Source organism: Mesocricetus auratus, unplaced genomic scaffold (assembly GCF_017639785.1).
Source record: "Mesocricetus auratus isolate SY011 unplaced genomic scaffold, BCM_Maur_2.0 Super-Scaffold_100014, whole genome shotgun sequence".
In the NCBI taxonomy this organism is placed as follows: domain Eukaryota; kingdom Metazoa; phylum Chordata; class Mammalia; order Rodentia; family Cricetidae; genus Mesocricetus; species Mesocricetus auratus.
The window spans coordinates 63242763-63255625 of record NW_024429197.1 but is presented as its reverse complement, the minus strand read 5'-3'; the positions used below and the strand labels follow the sequence as shown (position 1 = coordinate 63255625).

The 12863-nt window shown below is 36.7% G+C and overlaps 1 protein-coding gene across 4 annotated transcripts in view; it reads left to right on the top strand.

Moving 5' to 3' along the window:
* Window positions 1-12863, top strand: part of LOC101844032 (lysine-specific demethylase 4C) — a 164967-nt gene that overhangs the window by 105119 nt on the left and 46985 nt on the right. For all 4 annotated transcript variants that reach the window (XM_040757297.1, XM_040757295.1, XM_040757298.1 and 1 more), the window contains 4 exons: window positions 749-962; window positions 3613-3689; window positions 8091-8146; window positions 10160-10268. In XM_040757297.1, the coding sequence (XP_040613231.1) occupies window positions 749-962; window positions 3613-3689; window positions 8091-8146; window positions 10160-10268 (456 nt within the window). The remainder of the gene's footprint in view (window positions 1-748; window positions 963-3612; window positions 3690-8090; window positions 8147-10159; window positions 10269-12863) is intronic.

The window sequence follows — 12863 nt, the reverse complement described above, 5'->3', positions numbered from 1 at the left end:
ATCTCAGCTCAGGCATGAAACAGATCTTGACTGCTGCATAAGTTAATTGCCTTGTTTACTTTAAGGTACAATATATTAGTAAATCCACTATCTATGACTATTACTGTCATATAATGGTTTAATTTTGATATTTCCGAGCAAGAGAGTAGTGGATGAAATTCTACATTTTCAGGTTTGTAATTAGTATATTTACTTTACGTTTTACCTTCTTTATTATTTATTTTTAGTGATTCTTATTTAAGCATTCTTTCTGCCTGTATATTTTCCAGTAATAAAAATATTCCTTATTATAAGATCTTAACTAGCTGTAATTTCCCACTATTTTGTTGAAAGATGCCAGTCACATTTGAACATCATTCTTATCTGACCACATATGCTAGTCTGTCTCCTGTATTTCAAGCTTTTGTGGGAGACAAATGTGCTGCCCATAGAAAACCTGTATTGTTTGAAGTATAAAAACATACAAGTGGATCATTGAGAAGCAAACATAGCTGTGCATTCCTGAGGTATTTTGGAACACCCCAATTTGAAGAGCTCCTAACAATCTTGTTTGAACCCACAGACATTTATTACTGATTGGTATAAAAAGGGTGGTCTGTATAGGAGCATTGGAAAAATGCTAGCAATTGAATTAAAGAATAGAACAAGAAGTTGTAATTTAGTAGCTAGAACTGGTATGAATGGATTAATGAATAAAAGTTGAGTGCTTTCCTGTCTTTTACTCATATGGATATGTTACCTTTTTCAGCCTGAGAGCAGCAAAGAAGAAAATGATTCTAGTTGGGAGACAGCAGTAAATGAAGTGGTTAAATCTGGAAGAAAAACTAAACCCATTATTCCAGAGATGTGTTTTATTTATAGTGAAGAAAATGTAGAATATTCCCCCCCAAATGCCTTCCTTGAAGAGGATGGAACAAGTCTTCTGATTTCCTGTGCCAAGTGCTTCGTACAGGTTCATGCAAGTAAATAAATCTATGATTTTACTGTCCCCGGAATTTCAGTGTTTTACTTAGCCCCTATAGATTACCTTATTGTAACCTGTCAAGTTACCTCTTGACATTCTTATTTGTGCCAAACTACTCAGGAAGTTGCCTCATAAGCCACTCAGCCAAGCAAGTCTTTGTGCTTCCTTCTGAAGTACTGGGGTTGCAGATGGGTGCTGCCATGCCTGGATTTATGTGATACTGAGATTGAGCCGAAGGCTTTGTACATAGTAGGATCAGAGGCGGCTAGTAGAGCTACATTTCTAATCTTATTGTTGATATTCTTAATGGCTTCCTTTTAGACTATGAATAGTTATTCATCCTCTTCTCTTCAGTTTTATGAAGCCTCATTGAAGAGACGACATGGGTATTTTCTTGTCAGGAGTCCAGATGATATAACAAAATGGGACTCCTTACTTATTTGAATTTTGCATTTTAATGATAGTAGATTGGGAAGATTTAATTTAAATCCTTAGTGCTGATTGAAGACTATTTTTGTATACTCCAAGACTTAGTTGATTGGATTAGATATTTTTCTTCATATAAAGATAGGGAAATCCATACTAATTATAGTAGTTAGGTTCTATATATTTCCCAATTTGTTATTTGTATACAGGCAGATAAATACTAAGAATATTTATAAACATTGACTTGCCATATAACCCTAGAATATATAGGGAAATCTGTTTTATATTACAACTCTAATTCTAAATTAAAGTATTTCAGCATTCTTGATTTTTCTCAATTACATTATCTGTGTTGGGGGCATTGTTGGTTGTTCCTTTTACTTGTTATTGGTAGGGGCCAAACAGGAGCCTCATGCATACTAAATGTGTGTTGTGCCACTGGACCTCAGTCCCAACTCTTAATCACTCATTTTTTTCACATTTTATTTTTTATAATTATATATGTATATGAATATTTGGCTATATGTATATATGTGCTCCGCATGAAGGGTCGGTGCCTGGGGAAGTCAGAAGAGGGCTTTCAGTCCTCTGGAAATGTAGTTACAGCTGATTGTGAACTATAATATGGGTGTTGGGAATCAAATCTGATCTTCTGCCAGAGCAACAAGTTTTCTGAAATACAGTATTAGCAATCTTTTTATGCTGATAGAAGTTTGGAAGACATAGCATATATATATATATATATATATATATATATATATATATATATGATTTTACCTTGCATTTTTATATATAGCAATATAATATGTATTAAATATTGTGTTCTGAAATCACCAGGTATATAATCTCACTATACTAATCCCATGAACATGATTGAATGTAGCATTATGTTTGACTTGGTTACCTATGGTATGATTTTCTTCGATTAACTGCATTTCTAAGATTTTCTGTTTCTGACTCTATTAATCACACTTTGGTGTTAAAATTACTCTTCCCCAACTCCCTATTTGCTTTCCCTTTTATTTGCCTTCCTCTTTCCTTTCCCATCCTTGTTTCCCATTTTGTTAAAGGATTTTTTCAGTAGACCAGGCAGACTTTGTACATACTATTTTCTTCTGTTTTGGCATCTCAAATACTGGTATTATACATGTTAGTTTGTTTATTTTTTTTGCTTATTTGTTTACTTGGTGCTGAGATTCTACTACAGTAATACATACTTCTTGGTATCATGCAGTTACTACAAATACTTGCATCACCTGATATCTTCATACATGGTCTAGGCATTGATCCAACAAACACTAAATTGAGAGCACACTTTCATTGCTAGTTATGGACTGTGCAGTTTTTGCCCCAATTAAAGAAATTTATGTCAAACTTTACTAACATTGCCCTAGTGGCTTCATGAATTGTAGTTTATTTTCAAAAATTATGCTTGACTGACAATATTAGCATGGCAGTTTAGAAATTTTATTTTTAGTCATGCAGGAGTTATTTCTATGGCACTATTAATATGTACACTCTCAAGCTTTGCGTTGAGAGTTCGCAGGAAGTTATGGCAAGAGAATCAGGCTTCATTCAACCTGGGCTGTGTAGCAAAAACTCATATCGAAGATTCCAAATAAATAGGCTTTCTAGATGACTCAGTGGATAAAGTTACTTTTTAAGCCTAACTTCTGTGTTTCATTGCCACAACCTAGGTACTGACCCTAGAACCTTGTTCTCTGAGCTCCAAACACCTGCTATGGTACTCATGAGTTCACATTGTTATTCATAACATGCACACCCTAAGACACAATTCCAACTAGGCAAAAAAGGCATTGTCATGTTTTTGGAACTGATAGAATAATAAGAAATATGAATCAAAAGTAACTTTGGCAGAGTCTTACTTACATTTTTGATATGCTAGGAATTGAATGGCTTTATTTTTTATTACAATATGCATTCTTTCCATTCTGGATATTTTACCTAATTCTTTTTGTATGCTAGGAAGTCTACCTCTGATCTGTAACCCAGTCCCTCTTTGTACTTCTCATTTTGGAACAATCTCACTTAGTTACGTAGACTAGCTTTGAACTCACTATATAGATCATATGGGACTTGAATATGTGATCACTATGCCCCAGTTTCTTAGTAGGTAGGAACATAGGTTTGTTCTACCATGGTGACTAATATTTTAAAGATGCAAGAGACTTAATGTATACATCTGTGCTATTATATTGTAGGTTGTTATGGCATCCCCTCTCGTGATGTCTGTGATGGATGGCTCTGTGCCCGGTGCAAAAGAAATGCATGGACTGCAGTAAGTACATTTTAATTTTGTGCTCTTCTTCATCTCTTTGTACCCACTGTGGTCATGGCTACTTCTAGCCCGCCTCTCTCCAAGTAATCCTACATATTGGCTTTGTAACCACTGTAGAATGTTTAGGTGAATTTCTATGGGCATTCTACTTCAGATCCTATGGGCACCCTACCTCATCAAATTCACGTTTCTATTTTCAAGACTAGATTGTTGTTATTTAATTTTCTTACACAGTTTGGAATCCTTACAAATCATTCTAATAAATACTCATGGGAGGTATCTTTATGGATTCTTGAAGAAACCCCAATGTCTGCAATTTTCCAACCAACAAGAGTCTTTCCCTTTATTCCTTAATACCTTAACAGTACTGTGAACTTTTGACAGAATGATAAGAGGTATTGAATTTCCATTAAAGCCTACAAATTCTTCAGGGTCTAAGTTATTGTTTCCTAAAACTGTCCTGAGAAGTTTATTTTCACTTGTCTTTTATTTCCTTCCCTTACCTATCATGCTATATTGATTGTCCATTTAAATATGTCCTGTTAGATGGCAATGTGATGATCTCACAGCAGACAATGATGAGTTGTTAGGATTAGCAGTTGTTGCTCTTTTCTTTAGCATTGCTAATGATAAACTTACCATAATCAGAGTTAAAGTCCCAACGGCCACTGTGAAGACTGTGAGTAATCAGAGCTTATATCACAATTGTGAAATTAGGCTCCCGAGCTGTGGAAGAAGACGTGATGGCTAAACTGAAGGAAGCTCAAAGAATTCTTTGGCCAGTGAGGGAAAGAAGGGGCAACAGTTCAAATATTATGGCCTATTTGATATTCAATGTAGTAGTTTCCAATCAGTTAGGTAAATAAAATCTAAGTAAATGCACAACATCTAAGATAATCAGAAATCTCTGCTTTTAGACAGTACTGGAATAAAATACACTCGATTCCTATTGGCATACCTGGGAATTGCCATCTTGTCTGTCTTCTGTTTTATGACCCAATGTGAAAGCTTTTTAAGTCAGTTTGATAGCTGATTTCCGTTTACTTACCCTGAAGAATGAACTTATGAATCCTTTTCACCAAACTATTGAGAGCTCTTTGTTCATTGACAGTTGTCTCTGACCAGGCTTGTCAGTTTCAGGCACTATTGGTCTCTGCATAGCAGAGCCAGGATCAGGCAAAGGCGCACGCATGCTAGTTCTCATCTAGTATGCTGATTTGATGCGGAATATTTTAAAAATAACTCAGATTAATCACTCTTCAAAATTGATTTCAGACTCCTTTCTATTAATCTGTACACTGTAGTTGAAGTCATGTTAACTGTTTTGGGGCTGTAAAGCATAGGGTAACATACCACTTTCCAATGATTTTCAAACTCAGATAATTTCCCATTATTTCATTGAAATCTGAATTCATGTTTATTTATTTTGAATGATCTTTCACTAAAAAGGTTCATTCTCATTTCTCCTGAGAAATAATTGAATCACTTTCCAATATTATGTAAAAATACTAACAAAATTGATAGTCGGAGTTCATACAGACCTGGATTTTCCAATATTAACTTTAGTAAATAATTATGATTTCTTTTGATGTTATGCCTCAAATGTTTGTTTTATCAAAAAAAATCCTTTATGTTGACTTCTTGAGGAATCATTCTCCTGTAGTCACCTTTACATTCAAAAGGAGCTGTGCAGTTCTTCTGACAAAGAGTCTGTGAAGGAGTTCTTGGGGATAGTTCAGCTGAGGGCAGAAAATATTTTAGTCCTAGCCTATGTGTCACAAAGTTTTCTCGCTCTTAATTATTTCTTAATTATTTTAATATCCCTTATGAAAAGAAGACTTATTTATTTATTATTATTTATTAGGAATACAGAATATTCCTATAGCATATTTAGTGTAACTTATATAATCATATAGCAAGTATATTTTTCTAATTTTCTTTTATGGTAAATAAAGTTTTGAAAATCTTGTGTTCATAATTGTAAAGTAGGCAACAATTTTCTGTAGTAGTCCTCTTTTTACTTTTACCATGAAATGCTCAGAAGGCAGCACTTCATAGCCCCGTCTCCATTATCCTAAGCATGCATTCTTTTGACATCCTCCTTTCCAATGTTTGCTGAGCTGTGTGAGAGTTGATATCGATATCTTTTTTAGGGCTGAGCACTCAACATCGCCCATTCTCTGAACTTTGACAGCTTTGATGACTCTTGCATTGACCATTATGCACTGCCAAAGGAAGCTGCTCTGACCACAGTTTAGAGCAGCATCAATCAAAGGATATAACCATAATATTTAGGAAGCAGTTTGACAATGTGTCCATTAAGTAGTAGATTTGATTACCATTTGATCAGGTTTACAGTACCAGACATAAATTCCTTCTGGTGGAAGAGGCCTCAAATCCAATCAGAAAACAAGCAGTTACCCAGTAGTCACTCCATTATTGCACCAAGGGGCACATCTTGTCTGATAACTCAGTACTGTAGGATTCAGCTTCAATGTTGAATAAATCAGGTGATGGCGTTTCTCTTCCAGTGGTCTGCACAGCACTTTCTGGCACTATTAAAAAAAAAAAAAAAGCTAGTAGAGTAGAAGTTTCCAAATTACTTTCACTTTGATATCTTTTTTTTTTTAAGATTCATTTATTATGTATACAGTTTGCTGTCTGTATGTCTGCCTACAGGACAGAAGAGGGAACCAGATCTCATTATAAATGTTTGTGAGCCACCATTTTCTCCTTCCTAACATATCCATGTGTCTTCGAATTCATGGCCTCTTTTCATTTATTGTTTTATATGCATATACAAACATTTCTGTATACATATTCCTTAATATGGCCTGCTCTGTCTCTAAGTGTTCAGCAATTAAGGTAGGCACATAGATAGATAGGTCTTTCATTGTATCTCACGGGATTAGATAAGTTTTGTTTTCAACCTATCTTCTTTTTAAAAATACTTGATTTAATATTCATACTTGCTATCTTGTTAAGGTTTCTATTGCTGTGCTTAAACACTATCACCTAAAGTAATTTGGAGAGGAAATTTTATACTTCCAGGTATCAGTTCTTCACTGTGTTGACTTATTCCTCATGGTTTGCTCAGCCTGATTTCCAATATCAATGAGGACTACTAGCCCAAGAGTGGCACCACACAGTGTGTTGGCCCTGCCATATCAGTCATCAATCAAGAAGATGGACCACAGGCCAATTTGGTCTTGTGGGGAGGATGTTCTTATTTGAGGTTCCCTATTCCCAAATGACACTTGCTTGTGTCGAGTTCACATAAAATTAGCTAACATATATGCACACGGTGTGTTTAATCAACTCTTTCCCTCAGTCTCTATCCTTTTTCCTGCCCTCCCACTCCTCCTATTCCAGTTTCTTATGAGTATGTCTATAACACTATTTTCTATTTCCCCTGCCTTCGGAGATTCTTTGGTCTCTTATAGTACCTAACCTCTGGTTATTTTTTGGATTGTGGTATACATATATAAAGCTTAACAACTGACTTCTACATATGAGAAAACACAGTGTTTGTTACTTCACTCAGGATGACTTTTCTAGTTCCATTTACCCATAAATTTCATTGAGTTGAATAATATTTCATTCTTATCTTGATGAAAATTTAGATTATTTCCAGTTTGTAACAATTACAAATAGACCAGCAATGAACATGGTCTACAGTCCCAGCAATGAATGTGGATGAGCAAGTATTTCTGTAGTAAAATGTAACATTCTAAGAAGGCTTCTTTAGCTCATAGATCAAGCTCCTTCACATTTTTCTGAACATTATTCCCGAAAGTATAGAGACCACATAGTTTAGTTTACCACAACTAGTCCCTCTTCTGAGTGCCAGTTTTCTATATTGATTTTTTTTCTCTCATTGGTGTTACAAAATATCTGACAAGAAGTAACATATTGGAGGAAGGGTTTATTTTGGCTCACAGAATAATAGAGTCCATCATGTCAGAAAGTTAAGTCTCGGAGACCACAAACCACAAAAAGGAATATTTTTGAACTGAGCTTTTTATCTTTTTTCCCCTCTCTACCTATGTGATAGTGCCACCAAATTGTACCTCCGTAGATACAGCAAAGCACTGCATTCCGTAATATCCCATTGGTTTCTTTATCAAGTCAGTCAGACAATTGAAATCAAGGTGACATCTCCAAAGTTCTTTTCACAACTTCCCTGTATTACAATTGAGAGTAAAATGGTAGTTCCACCAAAGGGACCAATGTCCCAAGCATTTTCAGGTTTTCTCTTTCCCTTCTGGAACTTGAAGTACCATTGTTTTACCTTAAAACTTTCAGTTTCAAGATAAATGGAAAAAGGCATTTAGATGTTTAGATGAATGTCTGTGGCATTTGTTATATGGGTCTCATAACTGTGTTAATTTCCCCCTTTAGGAATGCTGTCTCTGCAATTTGAGAGGAGGTGCTCTTAAGCAGACTAAAAACAATAAGTAAGTAATACATCGATTGTGTTGAGTTTCATCATTTCTTTTTCTTCTTTTGAAGTTCTATGTGATAGTTTGCTTTACACCTCTTCCCGCTGATACTGTTTCATAGATAATGCTTGCTGGACCTAGGGCTAAAATTCTTCCTCAGAGACTAAAGCTGACTAGATGTAGACTAGGGCTTGCTTATATTCTGTGCTTTTTATGTAATGACAGAACTTATATTTTGAGCAGGTTTCTCCTTTGTTATCTTCCCTCTCATCTCTTTCCTTTTTCTCCTCTCCTCCCCTCATCCTCTATGTCAGCTATAATCCATTCATAGTTAACTGAACTATTCTTTTGCTTTCACTTCTTTCTTTTATATTAAGTTGGTAGGAGAACTTAAATTCAGTAGGGCAGGTGGTCCTGCTTATCCTGCAGTCCCGGAATTGGAATTCCTGATGCATAATGTTTTGATGACATCAATGTAATTTTGTATGCATGCACATGAGTCTGGTTGCTTGGAATGAAGAATAAAAGCACTTACCATTCTTTACATTGATAATATGTTGTCTAAGAGTCACTATTTTGCTTGATTTTGGATCATCTTTCATAACCTCATCTAATAAAATTGGTGTCATTCTACAGAGTTGTCACTAGATTTTAGATGTTATAGACAGGCTGTAGGGTCTGTGAGATAGCTTAGGTGCTTCCCGTGAAAACATGTATCATGAGAAATTATCTTCTTTATAGTATGTATTCTAGAATCCTCATTTAAGTGTATTAGAATGCTCTGGTGGGGTCAGTGGTTGTCCTTTCTTCCTATCATCTTAGGATGAAGTTTGACAGTATTGTTTAAGTGAATTAAATAAGCTTTGGCTAAGCCAGGCCTAATGGTGTAGTTCTTTAATCCATGTACTTGGTAGTCAGAGGCAGGCGTATCTCTTTGTGAGTTAGAGGCTAGTCTGATCTACACAGTGAGCTTCAGGACAGCTAGGACTTGTCTGGAAAACAAAACAAAACAATGAAGAAGCTTTGGCTTGAACATAGATTGATATATTTGGTAGTACAAATCCTCATGATCCATGAACATTTTTTTTTTTGTTTTTTGTTTTTACGAGACAGGGTTTCTCTGTATTGTTTTCGAGGCTGTCAGTCCAGCCCAGCCTCGAACTCACAGAGATCCGCCTGCCTCTGTCTCCCGAGTGCTGGGATTAAAGGCATCCGCCACCACCGCCCGGCATCCCTGAACCTTTTAAGTCCTTATATTTACTTGGAGTTATAACTCTTAAGAAATACCGAATAATATGAATAATAAATTTATGCAAATTTAGAATGTGTAAGGATGCTCTAATGTTTTAAGTAGGAGATAAGGAAACGAGCTACATTTCTTTTCTCTCCAACTATAGATTCCTTTGGTTACAGTAATACTTCACTGGGGAAGAATATATACAGGCTTAATTAGTTTTAATAGGAAATACTTGAACTAATTTCCCCTTAGAACATATGGTATATATCATTTACTATATGAAAACATAATTTATAGTTAACTGAACTATGCTTTTGTCACATATTAGTCTAAATATATTACACATGTAGTATCGAATGATAAAGAAAACCTACATTTTTGAATGTATATAACCATGTTATAGGAATTTGCCTTTACGTAGTTCATTTTGTGCATGTGTCTGTTACTTAGTGTGAATTCAGCTCATGAAAGGCAGAAGAAAGCATCAGATCCTCTGGTACAGGAGTTTCAGGCAGTTGTCAGCTGCCATGGACGTGCTGGGATGTGCTAAGGTTCGTTGCAAAACCTGTTGAGCCATCTCTCCAGCCCCCTTTACTAGTTATTGATGTCAAAGTGTTAGGTAGGTGTGCTAAATATATCTAGTTGTCATTGAAGAGGTTTAAAATCCACAACTTACTTGCAGTGAGGCTGAGTTTTTGGCTTCATTTCTTCTGTGTGCTGGATTGTCACCACCTGATTGAAGTCTGTAAGTTTAGGGAACTTGTTCATATTTAATGTCTCCTTTCCTGTAGGTGGGCCCATGTCATATGTGCTGTTGCAGTCCCAGAAGTTCGATTCACTAATGTCCCAGAAAGGACACAAATAGATGTAGGCAGAATACCTTTACAGAGGTTAAAATTGGTGAGTGGTTAAGATTTTTTTTGCTTCATACATCAATGTTAATTTCAAGTTCTGAATTTGTTTATCATGTTTTGAAGATATTGTATCCAATAGCTTCATTTTATTTTACCTACATTTCCCTCTATCCTAAATATGTTTATCCTCATATTAGTGTATTATAAGTCTTCACAACTGCCATCATTTTCTATTTGAAATATGGGAAAGGGATTAATATATTTCCTGGATTGGTATGGACTTTTAAAAGTGAACATCTCTGAGATTGTTGAGTAGTGCCCCAAGCTGTTTAGCTCTATTGAAATTGCCTCCTGTTGTCTCTTTGCTCTCTTGCGTTTCTGTTGGTACAGCAATTCTATAATTTTTTTTATCATCTATTTGCCAAGAAAAGCTTTGTTGAGAAATGTAGAAGTTATTTTTATTACAGGGTTTTGTTATTCCCAAGTAGAGACTAGATGCTTAACATGTCAAACTCTGACCTGCTACCTTCTAACTTTTATGGAAGTCTCCTCATTAGTTTGCCTTCGAAGGGTATTTTTTTTTTCATTTCTGTGACACACAGAATTAGTTTAGACCTCTTAATATGCTGGCAGAGTTCACTAGAATTTCTTCAGTCTCTGCATTATTAACTCATATTTTTTCCACTATGGAACATTTCAAGCATTATTCAAATGGATGCTTGTTTCTTACAACTTTCTTTCCGTTATGGTTCCCTTTCTTAGAAATTTAGTCTGTTATTTTTTGTTCTTAGAAGGGTAAGTGAACACATGAACACCATTTCCCATTACAATACTACCAAGTGGTTTTTGGTATAAATGGAAACGTGTTATCTGCAGTTAGCTAATATGAGTAGTATCATTGAGATTTAAAAGTGTGGCTATAGAACTGGCTTAGTATTTAACAGCAAGAGTTCCAACTCCCACTCTCAATTCTTCCTGTTCACATAGATGGGAAATAGATAACAGTCTAGTTCACCAATTATCACTGTTTTGCAAATAGTGTGTACTTTTTTAATAAACCGTGGTTCTTTTTTCTTTTTTGCTTTCTTTTTATTTTGTGTCTTTCACATCATGCATCTTGAGCCCATTCATTTCCCCATCCATTCACTCCTGCCCCCTCCCCAAATAAAACAAAATTTAAGAGACAAAAAAGAATTGGGTGGGGGAATGAAAACCTCATCATGAAAGCTGTAGTGTGACACAATGAGTCACACAGTAAACCCTTTTGTCCCTATTTCTTTACTTGCAAGTGTTCATTGCAAAGAGTCATTGGTCTGGTTCAAGGCCTCTGGGTTCTACTATACTATAGATGCTGGGCCCTCACTGGGTCTCTTCTTGGATATCCTATTGTTGCACTGTGTTGTGGAGATCCTGCAGCTTTAGGTCTGCGGGTCAGGCCCCTTTATATGGCCCAGCAGTTCATATATTGGGGGGAGGTAATTGAGGCTGGCCAATTTATAATCCTGGTTGTGGGCCTAGGAACCTGCAGGGTTGAGTATATACCTCCAGTTCCCCCCTGTCCTCACCATCAGGGTAAATGCTCCTGCACTGCCTTGGTTAATTCACCCTTTGTTGCCTTGAACAAGGGGCAGGGCCAGTTCTCCTACCTTTAGATCCTCAGGGTTTGCTCTCCCACATCTTCAGGGCCAGCTCCACCGCGTTTCCCAGGCGATTACAGGGACCACTCTCCTGAGTGCTGTAGCTGGGGAAGGGCAGAGATATCCTGCCTGCTTCCATGACACCAGGGCCAGCTCCTCCACCTGTCCCAGGTGTCGATGGTGGGGGGCCGGGGAAGGGTATCTTTCTTCTGCCCATGCTGCGACTTGTTAAATGAGTAACAGGGACAGCCCTCCCCTGCAACACTGGGACTGAGTCTCTCACACCTCTGACAACAGGGTCAGTTATTCTGTGCTGCCTAGGCCAGGAGCACAGCGCACTTTCCTGAGTGCTGCAGGTGGTAAGGGTGAGGTATAAGAGGGGGGCATCTCTCATCTGCCTGTACTGCCACATGACAGACAAGAAGTAGGGAAAGCTCTCCAACACTTACCACTCACTCCCACCCACACCTGCACCAACAGTGCTGGCTCTGCTGTGTTGCCCAGGTGAGACACAGGGCCTGCTCTCTCTAGTGTTGCAGCTAAAGCACAGTTTGTAACCTTTAGCGTCTTTTATTCTATATCAGGATTTCTTAGTCTTAGCACTTTAGATATTTTATAACAGATAATTGGTTGTTGAGGAGATCATGTGCATTACAGTATCCCAGCATCCCTTATAAGATGGGCATTGTCAATATTTCTTACTATGCAGAATCACTCCTATTTGAGACATAGTGAGATTTCCTTTTGGACATAAGAAGTGCTAGTACAATACTTGTCCAGCATATGTGAGGGCCTTGGCTAATTCTCTACAGTTGGAATTATAAAACTGTAAAGTTACTCTTTTTCTTCTATACAGATGTTTCTGTTTTCCTGTGTTACTTTTAGTTGAGTACTTTTAAAAAACCCACAGAATTCTAGCTACTTATGTCATCATATGTGCATCCAAGGAATATTTAAATGAAGATTCCTATGCAGAGAAACATAACTGCATCCAGCGAAGATCT